Genomic DNA, 25,990 nt, shown 5'->3' on the forward strand with positions numbered 1-25,990 from the left:
CGTACTGCGGGAGGGCGCGCTACTCCTCCGTAAGCGACACCCGCACACGGTCGACCTTGTCAGCGAAGTAGTCGGCGCGCGCATGTCGGGCTGCGGGGAATGGGGAGGCTACCGGCGCTGAGCCTCCACCCCGGCCCTGCGCGCATGTCGGGAGGCCGGGATGTTGGCCTCGAACAGCAAGTACGCTTCCCACTCGTGCAGCGAGCGGCGGCCGAAGCCGTTGGCCACCGCCCCATCGTCGGGAATCGCTCGCACATCGTTGCGGCTGGGCTTGGGGAGAGAGGGGAGGAACGTCGGCGGCGGCTGCGCACGGGAAGAGAGAGGCAGAGCACGTCGGCATGCAGAGCATGGCGGCTGCGGGCGGGTGTGGCCAGAGGCGAGGGGGAGGCGTTGCTTTTATAGCGGTCGGGCGCCGTGTGTACGTGTGGCAGGAGGGGCGACGTCGCCGCGCCGCCCGTGAGAAATCAATGGAAGGCTGACCGGCGGCAGCCTTGGCATTGATTCCCCGTGGGAAAATGAGGCAAGTGTTGCTGACTCGGCGGACCCGCAGTTAGTTCGCGTCAAAATCGCTTGCCCCGGCGCCTCCGGGCGCCCCAGCGCGCCGGGTTCGGCCTGGGTCCGTCAACGCCATTTTCGGCCAAACCGGCGAAAAACGGGCTCCTGAAGGTACGACTGCGCCGATTTTTAAACGTCGGCGTGAAAAAATCGTTTGGGGACGCGGCTGGAGACGCTCTAATGCTATAAAAAAGACACCGTACAAACCAGCAGATCCGCCGTTCGTTCCAGCACAATAGGCCCATCACAAATAACAAATAAGCTCTATATATAGAGAAAGAACAGTAAGAGAGCGGTATGGCAATGCGCACATACGGTTCTGGTGCTCTTGTATTCTGTTACCCTCTAGCCTAATAGAAATCCATCATGTGGGCCTGCATCCCACTTCTCCAACAGGGCCGATCCCCTATCCATTACCGGCATACATGAAGTAACCAAGTTTAGGGATACAACAGGAGGGGAAAGAAGAAGGGTTCCGCTGGAAATGCCGGCGCTCGGCACATTTCTTACAGGACCTACTCCTGAGTATTGATCAAGACCCTTTCTAAAGTAAACCCACCTTTATTTTCTAGGAGAAGTGACTTTGTATCGTTTGGAACAGCAACAGAACTGCAGTCCTAGTGGTGGCTGTACACAAATCAGTGTTGGAATCCTCACAAAGCAAAGAAGCACTTGCATAAGGATAATTTATAGTACTTGCAAATACAGAAAACATTTAGTTTCAAAGAGGGCATTCACTTGGTAGTTCAACATACAGACATAGAATTCAGAGATAAATCCAACAAACCAGAGCGTGTACATGCTCAACGTTGAGAAGACACGTGGTCACTGAAAAGGAGGCGTGCAATCTTTCTGAAAACGGGCAGTAAAAGTACATCAATGACATTTTTAAGCACTATATAATACTCGATTATACTGCAAATATGTCATTCGCTGCAATCATCTCCGTCCTCTTGTATTTCGTTGATTTCTTTTGTTTTGGTCGGAGGAAGCTGTTGGGTTAAATGCTGCCCCGGAATTGGACTCCATGGTTGGTCTTGTTCTTCTAGTGCTCCATTTGATGGAACACTTGCTGGCGCTTCGTGTGCCAACAGCTGGTCACCAGCACCACCTGCAGTTGGGTCCTGTGGTGCGGGTACTCCTACTCCTTGGTCGCCATCGTGTGGGGGTTCTTGATATGGCCAGCGTTTGCTGCTCTGGATGTTGCAATGAGAAAGAATGACCCATATATGTGTTATGAACTCACTACCTGTTGCGAGGCATTTCTTGTGAGCAGAGGCATTCCATGAGGGGGCTGTGTGTACCAGTATATAGGCCCAGGCTTCTGCGAGGACCTTCCAACGAACTACGTCGTCACTGAACTTATGAATCAAAGACCGGGCAAGCTCTGCGGCATTCTCAAGTATCATATTTGGACGGGCCTTTGATCTTTCCATGGTTTGCCCACTTGTGTTGCCGTCTTGTTGAGGCACTCCTTCTCGAATCAGCGTTCTGTATATGCTTTGCAGGGTGTCACAGCCATTCAGGATATCTGAAGCGTCATCGACGGTCCTTCTGAATATGTCATCGGCAGTTAAGAAACTGTCAGGTAGCAAATCTGGTTCTTTAACAAGCAGATAGGCACAGTAGCGCGATATACTGTTGGCGGCTATATAATTAGCTCGCAGCGCCCCTTCAATTCTATCTTCCTTTATAAGATATGGCTGGGAGGAGAAACAACTGAGAGCAGTCTTGATTGCGCACAGTAACTCAGAGGTGGTTAAGCTTGTGTTGTAGCGTTGGGCAAGCTCAATCTCGCAGAGGCTTGTTGCCATATGCCACACAAGAATGCTGTGGCACCATGTTGGCAGCTCGAAAGTCTTCTTAAAGGGGAACTGCCTGAGATCAGTTGGCAGGTCTGACTCTAGTGAGTTTGAGTTCTCCTTAAGATGTAACGAGTGAAGTGACTTGAGAACGGCAACTTTCACATCTCTTGAAAGCTTCGTTGGGGAGCCTAGTTTTGCACCTCTAATTTCTCTTGGGACCAAGCCAAGGCTTAACCAGTAAGGAATGTTCCTAGGATTGTGACCAAATGACCGCAAGAATTCGTACTGACCGATCTTGTTGTGCCAACGGCGCACAACTCTACATTCTGGTTTGCACAAGATCCCAACCAAGAACTCCCACAGCCACTGTGGAATCCACTTGAGGGTCCTCGAAGTGTATTCACACAGCAGCATCACCTTGGTCCAGTCGGACAACAAGTAGGTGAGCACCTTCCAAGACTCCTTCAGCACGATAACGCCCATGAATATCCATGTGATGATGAGATCAACATTGAACCCATGTACAACGTGCGCAGTTTCCCCCTTCTTAGGCTTGTAGAGTTTGTGGATGTCCCTTCCAAGCCAAGCGATGAGAGCAATGGTCAAGGGAGGGTACCAAGCAAAAATCAGCGGGAAGCCACGCCAAAACAGGACGGGGTATCTTGTGTAGAAGTAATCGTTGAGGAATGCTAGCTCCAATTTAGCAATTCTGAATGCTCTCTCAGCATGGTGGTCTGTTTGTGCAGGCAAATCTGCGGTGAATGCTCTCTCAGCGTGGTGGTCTGTTTGTGCAGGCAAATCTTCGTCCTTCTTGCCAATAATTTCATACATTAATTTTCTGGTGCTTTTAATGCTCTCGGCTGGCAGGGGTAAGTCGTCAAATCTGCAACGGAGTAGCCGGTATAGGGCAAAGGACAGGCACAGGTCTTTAGCCCATGATAGTTGGCCGCCCCCTGCATCCGTGTCTGAATGCTGGTTTTTGAGCTGCTCCCAAGTCTTATCAAGAGTGATGAACCTCCTCTCTGACTCAACTTTCACACCAAAAATTGTTTTTGAAAGGTTCAGACATTTTTTATACCAAGGCGCCTTCTGCTCCTGATCTCCCTCTGACTCGACTTTCAGATAAAATTTATACCCAGGCGCCTGCAGTTTGACCTTCTGCTCCTGATCTCCAGAGACCAAGTACTTGTACGCAACCATTGTGGTTGGATCCCCCTCCTTAGAAATACCAACCTCGGTACCCATGTATGCTGTCAGAAGCGGCGAGCTCCAACCGTGCAAGAAGGATCTTGTGGCCCAATGGTACGCAAGTATTAGGTACATACTTCTCACTTGCTGCATTGCCCAGAGTACCCAGATCGGATGCTTGAACTGACTGTTGTGTGTGCCGATTAAGAAGGCCACCCCTAGAAGCGACATCACCTTTGTCAACTCGTAAATGCGGCTGTTGTCTTGGTCAGGGATACCGTATGCCGAGATGAAGCAAGCATTGAACCGGAGGTTGACCAATATGAGCGCCCATATTGAAAACAGATCCTTCTTGAAGGGCGCACTCTGCATTAACCCAATTGTGTAGATGAATGAGGAATCGCTTATGGCGTCGAGGACAAGCAAGAAGTACTTGATGTTGGAGTGGCGCGATTGACGACGAAACATGTCCAAGAATGACATCAGGACCAAGATTGCCGCAATGGCCACAACAAGGAACTCAATTCTCATAAGTATGGCGCTATCACTATCTTCAAATAGTAAGGACCATTTCACAAGTTCGCTGGCCTTCACCATGTTTTCTCCCCTTTTTGGTTTGGGCGAGGTCCCCTGGCAAGCATTTTCAAAATATGTTATAAATCAAGTAAATCCGTTACACTTTATGTACTACTAATATTTTACTAATTTTATTTAAATCACACATGCTGTTTTATTATTATGTAATAAAAGGAAAACTTGTCAATTTAAACACCGATCTGGTCCCCTAATATCACTGTGACCACAAATCCTGTTGTAACATATTTATAGATTCCAACAAGATTATAATAATGTTAGGAAGTATTTCATGTGAGAAATCTTTCTTCAAATATCCAATCTAAATAGTTCTTACAATACCAGAAGTCGAAGTTTTAAACACAATTGACAATATCAACTCCGCTCGTATATATACATGATTGTCAAGAAAGCTTGCGGTCAAACTATTAGAGCTCTAATTAGTTAAAATGAAAAATAGATTGGTAGGTGAAAATAGCAATTGACTTTGAAACATCTCTAAAGGTTAAATTTACATGTTTATGATCTCAAATTACTTTCATCTTATTTTCTTCATTTAAAGTTTGTCTCAGATCATGTACAGATGATAGCTGACATGGTTTGACAGGATTGTAGTTCATAGCTGACTTTTTGTTTATGTTCTACTTGGATGGTGCTTTTCTTTGAAATAACTGGATAACAGAAACACAAAAGTTGCTCTATTGGTCCAGCCAAACCAATTTCATATGCCTCTTGCACAGTATGGCTAATTACGCTAATATGTTCACCCATATGATAATTGCTAGATGAAAGATAACTACACCTAATAGCTGGAGAAGATCACTTCATTCACCCAACTTTCCTATGCTCTCTGCCACTTCCGTCCTCCTGAACCTCTCCTTCTCTCGTTTCGGGATGCCCTGATGGTGCGTGGATTTAATGATGGTGGCGATCGCCCTAAGAGCCTCTACAAGGATCACCGGGACCTGCTGCCGCGGTTGCTGCACGGTTGGGAAACCGAGCTCCACCACCACCTCAAGCGGGAGAAGGAGGCTTGAGAGTTTTCAGGCCCATTTTGTGATAGTCCCTCAAAGTCTGTCATGAAGGGGCTACGGTTTTCAGGCCCATTCATATCTTTCTTATATGTGACGGTTTTCATGACGGTTCTCGTGAATGTCACCAGAAATCCATCATGGATTAACAGATTTCTTGTAGTGAGAAGGAGGCTTGAGAGTTTCGCTCCTCCTGCAACTAGAGGGCTGACATGTCCCACTCGTTGACACCTCGTTGGGAGCCTCCCCGTCGCGCATCACCCTTCAAGGGCGCATCCGGCGGCACAACTCTGTTTATTCCCTCAGGGACACCCGTATGAGGACCGACGCTCTCATGTCTGCTTGCCTCAACTGTTGTCTTGCCCCTCTGCCTCCAACCCTACCCTCTCGGCACTGACGCCAGCCAAGCAACGGTGGCATATGAGAAAGTTCCAGGGAAGAGTGGGGCTCCCCATCCTCCTCCGGCCCCTGATACCTGTAAGCAAATGAAACCTCACTCCTGCAGGCTTAGACGGAGCCGGGGAACTCGGGGTTGTCCGTGACATGCTTTAGTTATGGAAGGTCAGGCTACTATCACTCCAAGAAGCTACCACTATAAGAGTGTGGAGCATAGATTGCCCGTACCGTCCTCGCCTCTACAAGTTGCTGATGCTAGAACATGGTATCAAGACCTAGGGTTTCTAATAAACTGAGCCGGGTGAGAACACCACAGCGACAACCAAATTAGCCATCATCACGGTACTTTTTGGCACCTTGACGGTATCCATTGAGGCTGAGATGCAACATTCGTTGGATGAGTCATGACATTCGAAGGTTAGGGAGTTGTCCGCCATAGAGTTTGTCATGGTCTCCCCCTCTCTGAAGACCCTCGATCGGGTGTGCTAGTAATGGTCAAATGACACACTCTCTAAACCTGGTTACAGCTTCCATCAAGATCACCACCCACCCCGACATCTCTTCCACCTTAGCCACTACTTTTGTGCAGTTGCACAAGATCTCCAAGAATGCGTGGAAGGAGGTGGTGATTAAGCAGATGGCCAAAGTGATTGGCAAGTTGGTGGTGATGGAAGAGCTCTCCCTCATCACGGTGGGTCTGGTCTGCATCAAGGTCCAATGCTGGGACCCGGTCGAGCTTCATGAGCCATTGGAGTTCTACTTCAACGACGATGAGCGATTCATCGACGCTCAGTCCAAGATTGACCCTTCCTGGCCAAACCCTCGATCTCCTAAATGGCCCCAACCATTGTTTTCCCAGAAGGATGATGACGGGGAAGATACCGCCGAGGATGACACTTTCGACTGAGACCCCAACCTCACCTAGGGTGACTAGGGGGGTCTGTCTCGAGTGGGCCCTTTGGTCACCCCTGTTGCCCAAGTCCGTGGTGTTGCCCAGCTCTGTTTGCTGCTGGTCAAGAGCCCTCTGCTACCCCTCTCCATCATCTCTTCCTTTGTTGGGCCGAGCCCCCCCCCCCCCCCCGTTGTTGTGGCATGAGCAAAAGATGATGATTGAGTTGCTTGTGTCCTAGTACGGCTTTGAGTTCTGAGGGACCAAAGTTCATCGAGATGCCCACTAGGTTGGTGCAGCCCTTGGGGGATGGTTGTGTCCCCCATCCTTGAACATTGTGTCTCCCTCAGCCACTCCATCCTCCAGAACTATTGTTGTGGCATCCCTTCCAGTGACCCCATTCTATGGGTTGTTGCCCCTTCCTCACGCACCGTTCCTAGTTCACACCTGGCCACCGTCTCCTGGGGTGGGCCATGTTTTAGTCCCCCTTCCCCTAATCACTGCCCTTCCCAATTGAAAGTGCATATATGTCCCGCAATGTGGTTTAGATATTGATGACATACATTTATAAGGAATAATGCGTTGCTAAGTATTTCTACAATCATTGGTTTCATGTGATATGACTCACGAAGCAATGTCTGACCATCTAAAATTCAAGAGATCAAGTTGTCGACCCCGCAGGCCTAGGGCAGCCTTTCCTTTTTTGTGTTTGACCTGTTAGGGATCCCGCACTGTTAAGACGGTATGTGCACACGTGAAGTGTCTTGCTCTAAACATGCATTATTCTCTACATCTCTAAGAGACACCCAGAAGAAACTACATCAAAAATCCAAACATCCTTGCTCAAGTTCTCTCAGGAAGGTTCTTTTTACACCAGGAGCATGCGATAACAATCGTCGAACTATTGGGGCTAAAGGATTTTTTCACCCGGGGCCTATCGGCCTTGCATTGGAAGAATCTGTTTCATCCAGCCAATTCATCCGAGCCCACTTGTTTGAGTGCCACACACTTCCTGTTTGTCTAGGCACTTCATTTGGGGCCGCTTGACCTCGTTTCGTATTATCTGGTCACCTGTTCTGGAGCATGTGGACATGGACCATAGGGTGATTCCACGTTTGGACCATCTAGCGCCAGAATTGGTTTTTGTCCGGGGTTGCTCGACCATGCACTGAGCTGTCTGGTGGTGTTACCCATTCGAAATATTCGAGGGTCCAGGTGTAGGCAGTCCGTACATGCAATTTTCACAACAAACAACTAGTTCCTATTGACCACTATGTATACCCCATCACATTTCGGATAAGGTACCTCTTGAGCATTTATTCAGATCTAGTTGTGACCTACATTCCTCACCTCTCTTAAGACTAAATCCTTTGATTCTTGGAGAGATTTTTGTAAGATTCCCCACACTCTGGCCAATGGCTTTCTTTTTTGAGTAGGATTTGGATCCTTGGCAGTTGTTTTGTTACTCTTAAAGGTTGGAGACTCCTACACCGTAGCAGTCACCGGGGAGTGGTTGGCAATCGCCTTTACAGTGATATCTCAAGGTCGAGGTAAGCCTTTATAGTTTCAGGTTCCTTTTAGAGATCCTACTTATGTAGTGGTGATTAGCTCCCTTCCAAGGAAGTGAACATTGGGATATATCTTCATCTCCACGTGCCTTCAGTTATCCCTACACTAGCTCGTTCATTTGTGTGTCACTCCCTTGATCTTGCAAGAATCATATAGGGTTGCTTACACAAGGTGAGACCGGTCTGCATCAAGGCTCAATGCCAAGACCAGGTCCAACTTCACGAGTGGTTGGAGTCCTACATCGGTGGCGACAAGGGCTTAATCGGTGTTGAGCCTGAGATCAACCCTTCCCGGCCAAGCCCTTGACCTCCCAATGGCCCCAAACAGTGTCCACCTACGAAGGATGATGACAAGGATGACTTTGCCACGGACATCCGGCCGGGACCCCAACCTCACCGAGGGTGATTGCCTGAGGAGGTCTTTCCACAAGTCGGTGCCAACAATCATCCCTTGGCGACCCTTTTGCCCGAGATTGTGGTGCCACCTAGCTCATCTTACTTTTGGTCAGGAGCCCTCGGCTGCCTCTCCTTGTGCATCCCTTACTCTGCCAGTCGATGCCCCCCCCAGATTTGTGCCATGAGCCGAAGACGATGATTGAGCTGCTTCTATCAAGGCTAAAACTTCTGTGAGGGGTCGAAGTTCCTCAAGAGGATCGCTGGCTTGGTACATCCCTCTATACAACCCCTGGGGGACGATGTTCCGCTCCCCTCACATTCTTAAATACGACAACCCCCCGACGACACCATCTGTTGGAGCTTCCAAAGGTAGTGTGGGGATGGTGGTGATGCCACTGTTGTCCCTCGACACCCCTACAATGTGACCCCATGCTCAGGGCTAGTTCCCCTTTATCATGCATCCTCCATGGTTCACACTCCGTCATCGTCTTCCCAGGGTGGGTGAGGTTCTGGTCCCCTTCCCCCGTCATCGCCCTTGTTCTAGTTGAAAATGCAAATATGCCTACTAGTGTGGTTTGATGCCACACATTTACATGGATAAATGTGTTTGCTAAGTATTTCTACAATTATTAGCCTCATATGATATGGTTGACAAAGCAATGTTGTTGAGAATATACCCCGTGGTGTAACCCGGCTGGATGTATGACCGAGCTGGATCTTGGCGACTCACTAGTGACCCGCCCGGAGCTTGGCGACTCACGGGTAACCCGCCTGATCTTGGCGACTCATTAGTAACCCTGCGGGCGGGTCAGACGGACGACAAATCCCAAGGCCCAGTAGGCCGGTTCATATGATATGGTGGGCGGGCTTAAGAGGAAAGGTATAAAGAATATTCTCATACAAAGGAAGCAAGACTAGGACTCCACTTGTAATTGTAGTAGAGTAATCCTAATCCTACTAGGACTAGTCATATAACCTGCCCCTTCAACATATATAAGGAGGGGCAGGGCACCCCAAGGGAGAGGAAAAATCACTAAGGCTAGACACAACTAAAGGGAAGCCGGCTTATGCGGCGACTGCCTGATGAGAATAATGAGACCTAGCCACAAACAACATGTAGGGCTATTATCGGATGATGTTTCCCAGGGCCCGAAGCTGTCTAAATCCTTGTCTTGTGTGTTGATCCGCCTCGCGTCTCTCGATTCCGACCAACCCCTTCAAGATACCGCGTAGATGCATTGGCCTCACGACTAAGTCCTTGCACTAGGACATCTACCGTGACAATTTCACGACAGTTGGTGCCCACCGTGGGGCTCGTGCACGGTGGTGTTGAGTTTTTGGAGGGATTTCTTTAGGGATCGAGAAGCTCGCGATGTGTCGGAGGAAAAAGCGCCAACACGGAAAGCACGCAGGATAACCCGGCATGAGACAGCCTTAGACAGAGCCGACACGTTCATCGGTTTTATGTTCAGAATTATGATTAATTTTAAAGGTTGACAGATGCAAGTTTGAAGATTGAGAGGTTAGGGTTGCGTGCGCCACCGCACGCATCGCTAGACGATCCGTCGAGTTCAACTCTTTGTTGTGTTTCGGCACGGGACCAGGCAATCTGTCCGGGTCGCCGAGTCTTACTGTTTTTCCCACGGCACGGAAGTTCGAGACCTGTCCGGTTATGCTGCCATGCAAACTTTCGCTGGAATCAATAGCAACACAGCGATTCACCAGGGGATTTGATAGATCACTCTTGGAATCCAAGACAGTCTGCTATGTGGTTGCAACTAGTACTACAGTGCTAGTTATTGTGACAATTCCACGACAAATGTCGACCCTCCAAAATTGAAGTGATCAAATCATGGATCCCCAAAGGCCTAGGGTAGCCTTTTCGTTTTCGTGTTTGAGCTGTTAGAGACCATGCACTATTAAGAGGGTGTGTGCCACAGGTGAGGAGTCATTCTCTACATATAATTCTCTACAGTTCCAAAAGATCAACCAAAATAAACTCCACTAAAAGGCCAAAGATCCAAGCTCAAGTTCTCTTTGAATGTTTTTTCTACATCTAGACTATCTGTGCTAGTTTGGCCGAATTATTCTGGTGTTCAAATGTTTGTCTTTGGAGCCTGCTAGCCTCGAAACAGACGAAGTTACTTCATCCATCCAATTCGACGGAGCCCACTTGATTGAGCGCCAAATGGTTCTAGTTCATCAGGGCATTTAGTTAGGGGCCGCTCGGCCTCGTGCCGAACTGTCCAGTCCCCTGTTCTAGAACGCTTAGATAATGGCCACAAGGTGATTCCCATAGTTGGGTTGTACAATGCCCGAATTGGTTTCGTCCGGGGCAACTCGTCCACGCGCTAGACTGTTCAAGGTGATTCCTAAACTTTCTGGATATTGTTTTTGCGGGTCGTTTAAAATATCCTAAGAGTAGTTTGGGTAGTCAAATTTGCACATCGGAACTATCTGGGGCTTGAGGCTCGGACTGTTCATACATGCAATTTTCACATCAGTGTTCCCACCTACCACTATATATAACTATTCCCACTCTGGATAGGGTACCTCTCGAGAATTTATTTCAGATCTAGCCATCACCTACATTCCTCGCTTCTCTCAACCCCTAATCCTTTGATTATTCGTGAGATTCCCCACACTTTGACAAATCACTTTCTTGTTTGACCGGGATTTAGAGCGTTGGCACTTGTCTTGTTAGTCTTGGAGGCTGGAGACTCCTAGGCAGTAGGAGTCAAGTTGGATGAACCGATTTGTGATTTATCACACCGTTTGTAAAATTTTGGTGGCTGCCTCGAGGTCTACCACAAGTGGTTGGAAATCACCTTTGTGGTGATATCTGAAGGAGGAGGTGAGCCTTTGTAATGTCAGGTCATTTGTGGAATCCCCCTTCTCAGGAGTGAACATCAGGATACGTCGTCACCTTCGCATGTCTTCAGTTATCCTAACCCTAAATCATCTATTTGTGTTTTAGTTTGGTGCCTTGACCATGCAAGACTCATATATGATGTTTACTCGCTACTACATTAGGCTCACCTTTATATAATGCAAAGCCTAATATTTCTAAAAAAGAGATAAAATGTGTAGGGACATATGCACCTGTCTAGGTCCATCACGATCCTTTCATCACTTGGGCCAAGCCCGTTGCTAGCCCTGGTCTTCCGAAGGGGCACTTGGCCCGACCCTCCTCTACCCTATGATAGTGATTCGCAGGAGCATTCCCATGGGTGCGGTGGCGGGCGATACCTAGGCCTAGCCAAGAGAGCAGACCTTTGTGTGGCTGAGTTGAACTCTCCCATCTATGTTCTGTGTTCTGGTCTTGTTCCATTGGGGCTCTTGATGATCGTTGTGGATGATTGCAATATTGTCTTCTGGGCTGAGTGTGGCCCATATCTTGAGCAAATCTTACTGTCAAGACCTAGGTGGTCCCCGAGGGGGCTCCGTCGTAGCTCATACACAAAGGGAGCGTGTTGCGGCACAGACCACCGTCGAGGCCCGCCCCTGGGGTACCTGTAGACCCCTCGGCCCCTCAAAAGGAGGATGGCCAGGGACATCTGAATAAGGTGATGTCTTGGCCCTTGAAAGTGGTAGGGCTAGCTCGGTCCTCGTAGGGGGCCCTGCCATTGTTTAACATGAATTTCATCTAGTGGAATATTCAGGGATTCAACCTGGACTGACGATGTCATCGGTTGATTGAGTATATGCAGCAAGAGAAGGTGGACATGATGGGTATCTAGAAGATGATCTGGCAAGCTTCTCGATCCTAGAACTCCAAGGTCGTAGCCATTAACACGTCTCTTGGTATTGGATCCATATGATAGTGTACTTGGGAGGCATCCTCCTTAGGGTGATGGAGGAGGCCTTTGAGGTGGAAGAATTGTATCACTGAGAATCTTCGTGAGCATAGCCTTCCGCAGATGGGAAGTTATGGTTGTGCATGGTCCTGCCGGTCATAGCCATTCAACTAGGTTCTTAGCTGAGCTTAGTGCTAAGGTGGAAAATTGCCCCCTCCTGGTGGTGATTGGGGTGACTTTAACCAGATTAAGTCATCGAGCAATAACATCTAAGCTAATATTCATGTCTGAGCACGCAGATGTTCTATGACTGCATTGCGTACATAGCCCTTCAAAAGATTGCCCTAGCAGGGGCTAGATTCATCTAATCAAACGACAGACATATCCCATTCACATTGTGTTGGATATGGTCTTTGTATCAGTTGAATGGGAAATGTGGTTCCTGTTGTGCTCCCTTCGGGCGGCACTAGGATTGTGTCGGACCACACGCCTCTCCTATTTTTGACTAGACTAGGTGTACCAATGTGTCCTGCACGCTTCCATTTCTAGTCATCTTAGCTTAGTCAGCTGGACGTCTTGAATGCGATGTGCCGCAGCTGGGTGGAGGTTCTGGCTAACCCACCGTATTGTTTTGGCTAACGTGATCCTGGCATAACTGCATGAAGGAGGCATGTCAATTCATGTGTGTATGGGGGGGGCAACCTTGGTCGCAATCATAGGGTCAGAAGGTGGATCTCATGGAGAATATCACTCTGATGGACCAGATGTGGACTCTGTTAGCCTAGCACCCGAGGAGTGGCTTCAGCGCTCTGCCCTTGAGGCGACCTTATTGCGATGTATTATGATGAGGAGATGTAATGGCGACATCAGAGCCTTCAACCTTTGGTCCTCATGGGCGATGTTAACACCACCTATTTTCATGTGATTGCTAACGGCCAGCGTACAAGTGTAGCATATCGTGCATCTGGGAGGGTCATACTCTCATTCCGGTGTGTAGGGACATCTAGACTCACCACCACCAACTTATGTCTAGTGGAGTTTAGGGTCTCAGCCCCTGAGGATAAGGCCCTCATCCTCCCTTTCCAAGAAGAGGAAATTAGAGCTCCCTTGGGAGACATGAATACAAAGTCAGCCCAGGACAAGACAACCTTCCGATGTTCGTCTTTAATAAGCTTTGGGTCACCATCAAGGGCATGGTGGTCTAGTTGTTCTAGGACTTCTTCGCCGAGATGCTTGACTTGTCCTAAGTTTTTGAGTAATATCCCTTGTCCGCAAAGTTCTTAGGGCCACAGATATTAGGCAGTTTAGCCTATTAACGTGATCAACGTCCTCCAATGCATCTCTGCTAAGGTGCGCTCAATGCGATTAGCTTCGAATATAGACAGATTGGTCCAGCCCAACTAGTCATCCTTCCTCCATGGCCTACATATCCAGGATGGGGTTCTCGTTCTTCATGAAGTCAAGTCAAAGTGCCAACAGGGTATGTTCCTTAAACTTGACTTCCCGAAATCCTATGATCGTTTGGAGTGGCCTTTCCTCCGCCAAGCCTTGGAGAGGTGAGGCTTTGACCACTGCTAGATTACCTGGGCAATGTAGTTTTGTGTCCATTGGTAGCACGCCCATGCATATCAATGGCATACTAGGACTCTACTTAAATTCTTCCCATGGAGTGCATCATGGCAACCCTTTGTCGCCACTCCTCTTTAACCTCGAAGTCGATGCTCTTGCATGTATTCTGGTTAAGGCCAGAGCAGCTGGCCACATCCATGGGGTGATGGGCATCTTGATCGCAAGAGGTTATCTCACTCTTCTCCAGTATGTGGGCAATACTATGGCCATGGTGGAGGGATTTGATCTTGATATCATCTACCTGAAGTTTCTCATGCTCTGCTTTGAGGACATGCCAGGGTTGCAGATTAACTTTGCCATCAGCGAGGTAGTGGTCATGGAGTACTTGCTGGTGGATCAACGACGCATAGTGAACAACTTGAACTGTTTGTTGTCCTTCTTCCCCATTACTTACCCGTGCTTCCTGGTGAGTGACTCTCGGATCCTCACCCGGGATTGGTACCTACTTGTAGAGTAGGTTAGGTCCCAAATGGAGATCTTGTGAGGCAAGTTCACGTCCAAAGGTGGGAGGACAATCCTTATTAATTCTCATCACTATAATTTGCCCACTTTCTTAATGGGCATGTACTTGCTTTGGGAAGGCATTCATGCGAAGATGTAGAAGGAGATCTCTCGCTTCTTCAGACAAGGGGGGGGATGAGAACCAAAAGTATCATATGGTCAAATGGGAGCACATACGCCATCATAGAGACCACGTTGGTGTGGGGATTATTTCCTCCTGGGCCATGAACGTGGCCTTGTCCTTAAGGGCTCATTTGGTAACTGAGGATCCCCCAGGGATCCCGGCCCATTCCCTGGGTGGAAAGCCCGTGAGGAAGATCTGACCCGGGCTAGGTGTCTCGACATTTGGATGCCCGAAGCCACGAGTATTTTTCGGTCCGATCCCCTTGATTTCCCTGGGATAGCGTCCACGCCTCGCCAGATCGGGCGAGAATCCCCCGTCTCGCTCGCTCGTCCCTGACCTCTAGACGCGAAGCCGCCACCTCCCTGCACTGTGACTCCATGTTGTTCCAAGGCTATGCTGCCTCTCCTTTCCACCTCAATCTCCGCCTGCAGCTTGTACTTGCCATTGCCCTCGTCCTCACCGGCGGCGGTCGCAGACGTACCGTCAAGTTCTGCGTCTTGCCCACTAGGTGGCGCCACAAGGGAGGCTGCCGGCGATGGTGACTACTGTTGGTTATGGCCATAAATATGGGGATGCATGTGAGTTCGGGAGATGATTTGCCATGGAGTCCATAACTCTCCTCACGAGGAGGCGTTCCTCTGATTTGCAAGCAGGAGTACCATTCCCATTTCTCCCCCAAAGGGCCATGAGAATTTTCCACGGGATTTTGATTTGCCATGATTACTCCACCCTGGCTATCTTTTCCGTGGAAATTTCCACCCTCATAACAAAACAAGGCCTAAATGTGCCCGGAGGATCCTTCGGGTGGAGGGTGTCCTATGGCCTTACCTTATTAACGCTAAATATCTTCAAAGACAACCCTTCCTCACATGCTCTAGGAAGGTGGCCTCACTTTTCTGGTGGACGATTCAAGGAAGTAAGCAGCTCATTTCACAGAGGGCCCGGCATGAAGTTATTGATAGTGCCGCTATAGATAGGTTCTCTAGCTAGGTTCCTTGTGGGAGATCTTCGTGTCCTTCTACTCCATTTGGAATGAGTCAAACACCATTATTTCTGAAGTCTGCCGCAATGGCCATGGGAACTTCTCGTTCCTCCAGTCGTTTGGGATGGAGGAGATGGTTGAATGAAATGCCCTATTAGCTCTAGGGCATGAAGGTCTCTCTGCAAGTTCGCCAAATGCGGTGTCCCAGGGGATCACGACGTCGGGGGTATTCTCCTCGAGCTTGATCTACCAAACCCTTGTTGGGAGGCCCAACCCCAGCTGTGTGTCTGAGCATTGGGCCACTCACGTTCAACTCAAGATCTTCATTTTCTTGTGCCATCTAACCCATGGCAGAGGATGAGGGCGTTCGGCCGCTTGTGAACAACTCCCACCAATTCGCGACCCCCTCGAGCCTCCCTAGGGCCTCACCAGGGGAAAACCCTAGTGCCTCCAGCAGTAGATCCTCACAACGGCCTCCCATGCTGTGACGCCCGGTTAATCAAGCTACAGTAACCCTCTGGTAATGATGCCATGTCACCACGATTACTGTTGATAATCTCGTGTTAGTTCAGATCCGAGCCAAATTCAAATTTCAATTGAAGTCAAACATTAAAAGTTTCCAATAGTCAAATCAAAAATGTTCAAATTGTTGCAACTAAATCATAATCAATTATGGTGGAGGAACCACACTTTTATGAAATGATTAAATACTCTAAAGTGAATAAAACCATAGCAAAACAATTATTCAAATGATTTTAAATAATAAACAAATGTTAAACTAGTTTAATTGACCACCAAACTTTTTATGGTAGAGGGATGTTCTGAAACCTTATTTTAGGAGCTATGGTCATGTTTTATAAAAAAAAAACTAAAATAAAGTATGACTAAACTAGAACAGAAAAGAATAAATAAAAAGAAAAGACAAAAGGTAAAACAAAAAAAATAAAAGAGAGGGAGAGAACCCCCTGGCCATCTGGGCCTCGGCCCAGGAAGCCGACGGGCCGCCAGGCCAGCCCACCCCGCCCCTGCCTTATCCCCCCACCCCCAGGCAAACCCTAACCCACCCGATCCCCACTCCCCCCCACTCGCCCCACCCCGCTCGCCCCCCCTCGCTCCCTCCCCCGATCTGGATCGGGGCGAACCCCCCGATCCCATCGGCCCGACGCCGCCGTCGATCCCCGTCGCCCTGCCGCCGTTCACCATCGCCACCGCCGCCCAGCTCCCACCTCCTCAACCCTCCTTCCCAGCGCCCCCCGCGCTCGGCTGGATCTGGATCGGGGAGGGGCCCGACCCCGTCGCCCCGGATCCCGTCGGCCGGAACGCCGCCTCGCCGCCCTCCTCCTCGACGGACCTCCTTCGCCGGCCTGCCTCCCCGTCGAACCATCATCTCCGTCCTCCTCCCCAAGCCCAGTTGCCTAGACCCCACCATCCCGCGGTGAGCTCCTGTGCCGAGCGCACCATCCCTCCGTCCCGTGTCCGCCACGCCCGACCCCCCTGGTCACCGCACCTCGCCGCGGCCGCGCCCCCCCTCGCTGGTCATGGCTCGGGTCCGTCCCGCTCGGCCTCCGCCCCCTTTGCACGCGCCCGGCTACCACTTCGCCCGCGCGTGCGCGGCCTCGCCTCACCGGCGATGCAGCCCCGCCGCCCGCGCCCGCTGCCGCACGGCCATGCCCTTGGCCGCGGCTTCCACCCCGCGCGCGCTCCGGCCCCGCGCTCACCGCTGCCGCGCCGCGCCTTGGCCGCGCACCGGCGCCCGTGCCCCAGCCTCCTGACGCTGGCCGCGGCCCCCTTCCCCTCTACGCCCGCCGTGGCCGCGACCCGGCTCCCTCCGCCTCCCTACCGTTGCCGGCCCCGCCCCAAGCTGCCGTGCCTGCCACTGCCATGCTGGCCGCCTCCGCCGGGGCCCCCTTAATGGCTGCCGCGCCGCGGTCGTCCGCCGGTGGCACCCGGTGGCCTCGCCCCGTTTTTCCCCTGTCGGGCTCGCCCCCCCCCACTCGGGCCATCGCCCGTTCGGGTGAAGCCCGTAACCCGCACGCCCGCATAGACCCCAGTGGCCCTATGACAATGGGGCCCCACGACCAGAACGTTTTAATTAAAAAAAAGAGAATTTAAAAATAAAATAAAATAAAAAAATAATATAAAATATAATAATAATAAAATTAATTAATTAATTAATTAAGGAATCAGTTAAGTTAATTAATTATAATTAGATTAACCTAATCACTAATTAACCTAATTAACTGTTAGTTAATTAAAACAGAGTATGACGAACGGGACCCACCTGTCAGGTTGACCTGGTCAACTGCTGACGTCTTGCTGACGTCATGATGACGTCAGCAGACACTATTCTGGATAATGTTGATTAAATTAAATAAATAAATCCTAAAAATGATTTAAATCTTTTAAAATTAATATAAAATAAACCGTAGCTCGGATGGAAAAACTTTGTACATGAAAGTTGCTCAGAACGACGAGACAAATTTGAATACGCAGCCCGTTTATCCGCCACGCATCCCTAGCATAGCGAACACGCAACTTTCCACCTCTGTTTCATCTGTGCGAAAACGCGAAACACCGGGGATACTTTCCCGGATGTTTCCCCCCTTCACCGGTATCACCTCATACCGCGATAGGGCACCCCTAACACCGCTACTTGTCATGTCATGCATCGCTATGCATCTGTTTGCTTAAATATTTATTGTTTCTTCCCCCTCTTCTCTCACTAGACACCGAGACCGACGCCGCTGCTACCCAGTACGACTACGGAGTTGACGATCCCTCTCTCTTGCCAGAGCAACCAGGCAAGCCCCCCCTTTGATCACCAGATATCGCCTACTCTTCTCTATACTGCTTGCATTAGAGTAGTGTAGCATGTTACTGCTTCCCGTTAATCCTATACTGATGCATAGCCTGTCCTTGCTACTACTGTTGTTACCTTACCTGCAATCCTAATACTTAGTATAGGATGCTAGTTTTTCATCAGTGGCCCTACATCCTTGTCCGTCTGCCATGCTATACTATCGGGCCGTGATCACTCGGGAGTTGATCACGGGTATATACTATATACTTTATACATGATACATGTGGTGACTAAAGACGGGTGGGCTTGAGGAGCACCCGCGAGTGGAGTTTTGAGGCGGAGCGGCAGGGCAGGTTCCGACCACCTAGGAGAGAGGTGGGCCTGGCCCTGGTCGGCGTTCGCGGTTACTTAACACGCTTAACGAGATCTGGGTATTTGATCTGAGTCTGGCCATTTGGTCTATACGCACTAACCATCTACGTGGGAGTAGTTATGGGTATCCCGGCGTCGTGGTATCAGCCGAAGCCTTCTTGACGTCAGCGACGGAGCGGCGCGCGCTGGATTGGACTGGAACGCCACTAGGCTAGGTCTGCTTCCGGCCGCCCACGCAACGTGCAGGTGTGCTAAGGACGATGGGCCCAGACCCCTGTGCGCTTAGGTTTAGACCGGCGTGCTGACCTCTCTGTTGTGCCTAGGTGGGGCTGCGACGTGTTGATCTTCCGAGGCCGGGCATGACCCAGGAAAGTGTGTCCGGCCAAATGGGATCGAGCGTGTTGGGTTATGTGGTGCACCCCTGCAGGGAAGTTAATCTATTCGAATAGCCGTGATCTTCGGTAACAGGACGACTTGGAGTTGTACCTTGACCTTATGACAACTAGAACCGGATACTTAATAAAACACACCCTTCCAAGTGCCAGTTACAACCGGTGGTCGCTCTCTCTCAGGGCATTGAGGAGGGGATCGCCGGGTAGGATTATTGCTATGCGATGCTACTTGGAGGATTTCAGTCTACTCTTTTCTACATGTTGCAAGACGGAGGCTGCCAGAAGCGTAGTCTTCGAAAGGACTAGCTATCCCCCTCTTATTCTGGCATTCTGCAGTTCAGTCCACCTATGATAGCCTTATTCCAGTTGATACCAATGCATACATATGTAGTGTAGCTCCTTGCTTGCGAGTACTTTGGATGAGTACTCACGGTTGCTTTCTCCCTCCTTTCCCCTTTTTCCTTCTTCCTGGTTGTCGCAACCAGATGTTGGAGCCCAGGATCCAGATGTCACCGTCGACGACGACTCCTACTACACCGGAGGTGCCTACTACTACGTGATGCCCGCTGACGACGACCAGGAGTAGTTAGGAGGATCCCAGGCAGGAGGCCTGCGCCTCTTTCGATCTGTATCCCAGTTTGTGCTAGCCATCTTATGGCAACTTGTTTAACTTATGTCTGTACTCAGATATTGTTGCTTCCGCTGACTCGTCTATGATCGAGCTCTTGTATTCGAGCCCTCGAGGCCCCTGGCTTGTAATATGATGCTTGTATGACTTGTTTTAATTGTAGAGTTGTGTTGTGATATCTTCCCGTGAGTCCCTGATCTTGATCGTACACGTTTGCGTGTATGATTAGTGTACGATTGAATCGGAGGCGTCACACATGCCGCTGCCACCGGCGTAGGCCTTGGTGGCAGCGGGCCCGGCTCTGAAGGGCCAGGGAAATAGAAGCGGCAGTGATCTCGATGGAGGGGCTAGGATGGGGCCATTGGGGAGACCGTGCACAGTGGCCAGGGCGACATCCCTGGTCGTGTGGCGCGGGTCCTAGCCCCCATGGCCGGCGGGAACTTGCTGGTTTACCAAGGATGGTGGACACAGTGGCGACCGCGTGTCTGGATCCCACCCAGATGCATTGCCGTTTCTTCACGTGGACAACAGGTGGCGCGATGAGGGGTCGGAGAGGGATGTTGGTTCCCTGTCAATGTTTCGGTGACTGCGCCTGTCGTCACGACGCTGCTCACCGCGGATCCAGGTTGTTGCTGGTTTGGAGTGGCGCAAATGCTGGTGAAAACCGTGTCTACCTTGGTCATGGCGGACGATGGCGACATATTGGGTGTCATCTCCTTGTCGAAGGCATCGTCGGTTGCATTAATCGTCACCTTGTTCCGGCTACTTCGGGGGAAACCCTAGATCCAGGACTCTCATATCGGATAATGACGGGGCTTTTGAGGATGTCCTCCCACTTGAGGGTACTGTCTTGGAGTCCTCCCTCTTGAGGGCATTGTCTTGGAGTAGGTGCTAACTGGATGGGGTAAGAGGAGGAGCGGTGTTGCATCTACCGCAGCGACGGTGATGGGTCTTAGCGGCGTGGCACACCGGAGCCTCAGTGATGGATGCGTGTTGATGGGCACATGTAGTTGGTGGCGTTGTCTGGCGTTGTGGTGGCGTCGACGATAATATGGCCTGGCATGTTGAATGCGTTGATCGAAGTTGAATGTCAAACCGCGGAAGATGGCGGCGGTCGATTCTAGAGTGTGTGCATGTGGTTCAAGCATAGGGTAGTTAAACCGATTGGTGCTCACGGCTGCCAGTGGGCAACTTGTTGAGGGCATCAGATTATATGGTATGTGTTGATGCGAGGTCAGGGTACACCATCAAGTTTGCAGGTGTAGCGACTATGTGGTTGCTCGAAAGGTGGTTTTGGGTTAATCGATGTATTTTTTTTGTTGGATTCTATTGAGTAATATAATAAAAATAACCATTTGTATCGCTGTATCGCTTGATGCAGAGGCCGGAGTTTATTCTCCTTTTATAAAAACAAGCTAGCCCGTGGGCACCTCCCGTCGGGATCTGAGGTGCGTAAGAGGAACGAGCATGGTGATGGCTTATTCCCCTTTGCGGTGTTGCTCAAGATGGTTCTCACATTTTCTTCTCGTGCGCAATGGTGCAAATCAATTGGAGTTGTCTTCGGGAGGCCTTGAGGTGCAGCTGGTGTCCGGCAGGGTTGGTCGACCTTGTTGTGGGCGCTGATGAGTTTCTCGAGAAGGAGACGCCTCTTCTAGTTTTTCTTTGCGGCCAAGGCATGTGCCCTTTCGACCTCGTCGAACAAGCTTTTTTTGCGGGTGAACCTTTATGTCATGCCACAGACCTTATATACATATCTATTTCATTTTTACGGTAGTGCTGGGTTCCTTGAGACTCCAGGCGCGGAGTTAATTGCACGAAAGTATCATAATTGGGATGGTCCATGTGGATTGGTGTCAATTTTCGTAATGTCTGTCATATTTGGGACAGTCTGTTACAAAATAGTTTAAATATCATATAACAAAGTATTGACTGTGTATCTGACAGCTGGGCTTTCTTCTACGGAATAGACCCTTTTTTATTTAATCACACATCTATCCGTTGTTTCCCCAAAAAAGGGTCTGGCCAGAAAAAAATGCAACCAAACCTATTCACGCGCACGCCGGCCATGGTTCGAACCTGAGCCGTCGTGTTCGAAGCGTAGGCACATATGTTTTTATACTATTACTATTGACATGTCCTAGCCTTTTTGACTGTTCTGTTTTTTAAATGTCTTTTTTTATTTCTTTTATCCTTTTTCAGATCTTAGGTATTCTTTGGGCTGTATGTAGTGTGCGTATCGTATATTGAAAAATTACATACATTATGGCCAATGACTATAATTATATAATATAATGCGTACAAAAATTATAGTCACTGCATATTATTCAAAAATTATAATGACCGCGTATATATTGTATAACTATCTAATATACAATGTATTATGTGTATTTATACAGATAATATACAATATGTTTATTTTCCACATTATGGGCAGTGACTATAATTATATAATACAATACGTGTACTGAAAAACTTACAGTATATTGAAAAACAAATTCAGATATCTATGAATACTATAATCCCACAAAAAAATCTATGCATACAGTATATTATACAATTTTGGGCATGGCTATAATTGTATAATATACAATATACGTAGGACCCTTTTTCAACACTGTCAATATTTTTTTAATTTACAATGAACATTTTAGTATGCGGTACTTTTCGTAAATACACACTCAACATTATTTTATAGTATACGATGAACAGATATATATACAATGATCTTATTTTAATATACAATGTGTATTTATGTGTATAATTTTTTTCAGTATACGATATGCACATGGCGTACGGCCGAGGAATAACCAAGTCTAAAAAAGATAAAAGAAATCCGAATAGAAAAAACATATACAAAAAAAGGGAAGAGTCAAAAAGGCTAGGACATGTCTAAAGTGTATAAAAACATCTATGCCGTATGTCTGAACATATATGTTCGTTTGTGTTTCCATATTTACAAAAAAAATCACCGTATATTACAAAATATGTATATTAAAAATTTCATATTAAATGCTATACATACTAAAAAAATTATACGATATTACAAATGTTCATTGCGTCATATAAATAAAACATCATATATTGAAAAGTTCGTTGTATATTACAAAAGTGTATCCTATTTAAAAAATGTTCATCACACACACACACAAATATATATATATATATATATATAATGTTCTTATTTAAGTAGAATATGAACATTTTTTAAATATACAATGAACTTTTTTCATATTATAAAAACATTCATCATATATATATTGAATATTTTTTAATATATGATGTATATATATGTATGTACTCTTTTCTATATACATTATGCGCACTGCGTACAGTCCGAAGAATACCCAAGATCTAAAAAAAGAGATAAAAAAACATATATGAAAAAAAAACGACCAGGAGTATAAAAGGACATACGCGTGCTAGTTGAAACAAAGCATGAGGTAGCGTAGTGGCAGCGACCGCGCGATGTGAATGCCTGCTGGGGGCGCGCGCTTGTTTCTAGCCGGGACCCTTCTTCGGCAAACAAGGGATACCTGTGTGATTAAATAAAAAATAAGAGTCTTTTATGCAGAAGAATGGGAAAGTGCCACATCAGCACCTAACAGGCGGGCCCAGCAGTCAGACACAACATCGATACACTATTATACGCGGTTTAGGCTATTTTGTAACAGAAAACTTCAAACATGATACTGACATGAATTTTGGAACAGACTATCCCAATCATGGTATTAACATGTAAAATTTATGGAAAGTGGTAGCAACCTGAACGCATAGCCCAATTATGATACCTCCGTTAACTCCCGGGAGCGAGACGCTCTTGGCTCGTTGGTTGACATGACACGCTTCAGGTGGTGGCACGTTGTCTGGTTCCAGCGAGCTAGCTCCGGTGGCTTCTTTGTATCCTTCTTTGTTTTCGTTTGGGCCCCCCAGGAGATTCTACCGTAACTTTATACTTCTGGACCTGGATCCTTGTGCTTTGTTCTTTATTTATAAAGCGGGCTACAGTTAAAAACAGGGATCCTGCTACTATTTACTCCATGGCATGGTAAGTCATTTATGAAGCTGGTCTGAGGGAATTACGCCCGAACCGGAACTGTTTAGCTTAAATATGGTTCTACAGTGTTTGAAAAGAAAAGGCTAAGTCAAAGTGTGAACAAATGGTCCTAATATAAAGCCTGAAGATGATGTTCCTGGCTTCTAGTTCTCCTCGAACTCGAATATGAAGCTCAGCTATTTACCTGACAATTGATCAACTGTACAACAGGTTTTTCTTTTTTTCTTAGCATGGTTCACCTTAGTCTTCTACTATTTGTTTACACTTCACACAGCCAAGCATGTATCCGAAATACCAATCCACAAAGAAATAGATGTGTTCCATGCTATCAAAAGTAAGGTACTTATTATTGTTTTAGAGATTTGCATGTGAACTTGTTTAGGCAGCAACCATTTATCTAGCTACTGGCAAGGGGTGCACTTGGTGAGAAATGCCCATTACATGATTATGCTCGTGTCGCAAATCATGCATCCCAACAAAACATTGCCTAATGTATACTAAGGGGTTTGTATCTGTTATAACCTGTTATGTACACTGACATAAACCTGCACTTGAATTCTATTTTATGATCTAAAAGGTGCTGCGGCACATACAGTACAACTAATACTCTTAACGGAAAATCAAACCTACGGTTTCCTTCTCTCTGATTTCAAAGTAGTATATTTTAATTATTTTTCTAAACTATGCACTTATCAGGACAAACATGCAAACAAGATACTCGCATGCAAGAGCAGCGCTTCAGCAGTTCCAAGCTTCAGAATAGGTGATTACTGTATTTTAGAGATGGGCATGCAAGTTAACTTGTTACTCCCTCCATTCCAATAAGGCGCGCATGCATCCGAAAATTCAATTTTGACCATAATTTCGACCAACCAAATGTGGATTATACGTGATAAAAATTATACCACTGGATTTATAAGTCAAAAAAATATTATTCATCTAATTTATGATCAAAGTTGGATTTTGGAAAGCATGCAGCGTAAATCAGCGGAGACGTACAGTACAAGCTAGCCTTGGGAAAAGTAATTCCTTATACCAATCTACATGACAAACATTTTTCTTTGGATTTCTAGCTGCCATGATTAAAGGCTCTAAACCTTATTCTATTTGCACGAGGAGGTGCTAGCTGCTACATATCTATGCATCATCCCTTCATCTCCTGTAATCAAGATCACTCTTCATTGGTGACCTCTTAATTCTTGTCCATTTCTGATAGTAACATGGCACTACTCCGATGCATACCCTATTTTATGACGACACTACAATCTGGTGTGTATGTGTGGGTACTTATATGCTAAGATACACAAGTTATGAAGCATGAACCTGACGAGGAAAACAAAAGATGTGCTAAAGAAAGACGATGGTGTTTAACTCAAAGTGATGAGGACCCTCCTTCCGATGGAATTCCGACCTTTCTAAACTAGGTACCAAAATCATGCTCAATTTATAGTCAAGCAAACACTCCCCTTTCATCCTAATAACACTATTCATGGTGCCCTTAAATAGAAGGCTTTACCTATACTTGAGGGTATCTAAATCCGGTTGGGGATGATGCTTGGCCTCCTACTCTTCTTGATATTCTTCCTTGACTTCCCTGGCGCTCTCCTTATTCTGCTCGCTCTGCTCCTTTTGCCGTGCTGCAGTTGATCCCAGGATCCTTTTCCTCCCCAAGTCCTTGTGTCCCTCGATGCTTGGCTCTTCTAGGTGACCACCATGGCTCCTGGGCTTTGGTTCTTCAGGAGAAATGCTAGTTATTTTTTTAGGGAAAGGAGAGATGATTGTTCAGATGCTAGTGTGTGATGTGAGGTTTGGTAGAGCTAGGCAACGACTGTACCTCTTCCTTGGTCAATTTCTAATAGGTTTAGTCGGAATAAGCTTCGGCCCCGGCCCCCGGTGACCGCGCCTGCACTTACTTTTTAGGCTTTCTATAGTTTATAGGATAGGATTATCAGTAATAGGAAATTTGTAGGAAATGAGATGAGATAGAAAATGAGGTGAGATATTTCTTAAATTTGATGAGTATAATTAAGAAAAAAGAGATTTCATTTGGTTCATATCATAGGATTTTTTTCATTGATTCTAGGCTCATTTTTTTTGAAATGTAGAGGATATAAACCAATCCTACGTAGGAATAGGAATCCATTCATATGAATCAAAGGGTTTTAAAGAAAAAATCCCTAAAAAATCCTATCCTATATAATTTCATTGAAATTCCTCCAATCCAAAAAAGGTCTTAGTTTTTACCTACCATGCGGAGCGCGTTCCTACGATAGTTCAGATGCCAGTTCAGAGAACTTTTTGCGGGGAGCC

At 47.7% G+C, this 25,990-nt stretch overlaps 1 protein-coding gene across 1 annotated transcript; it reads right to left on the reverse strand.

Moving 5' to 3' along the window:
• Nucleotides 1-1,232: 1,232 nt before the first annotated feature.
• LOC125530233 (uncharacterized) lies at nucleotides 1,233-25,540 on the reverse strand. The gene is made up of 3 exons (XM_087531505.1): nucleotides 25,197-25,540; nucleotides 23,041-23,159; nucleotides 1,233-4,178 (listed from the first exon to the last, which is right to left on the reverse strand). Exon 3 carries the CDS (start codon nucleotides 4,143-4,145, stop codon nucleotides 1,482-1,484), a length of 2,664 nt encoding a protein of 887 aa, XP_087387631.1. The 5' UTR covers nucleotides 4,146-4,178; nucleotides 23,041-23,159; nucleotides 25,197-25,540; the 3' UTR covers nucleotides 1,233-1,481.
• Between the last annotated feature and the right edge of the window lie 450 nt (nucleotides 25,541-25,990).

Source organism: Triticum urartu, chromosome 1A (assembly GCF_056163025.1).
Source record: "Triticum urartu cultivar PI428250 chromosome 1A, HENAU_Tu73, whole genome shotgun sequence".
NCBI classification, from domain to species: Eukaryota; Viridiplantae; Streptophyta; class Magnoliopsida; order Poales; family Poaceae; genus Triticum; species Triticum urartu.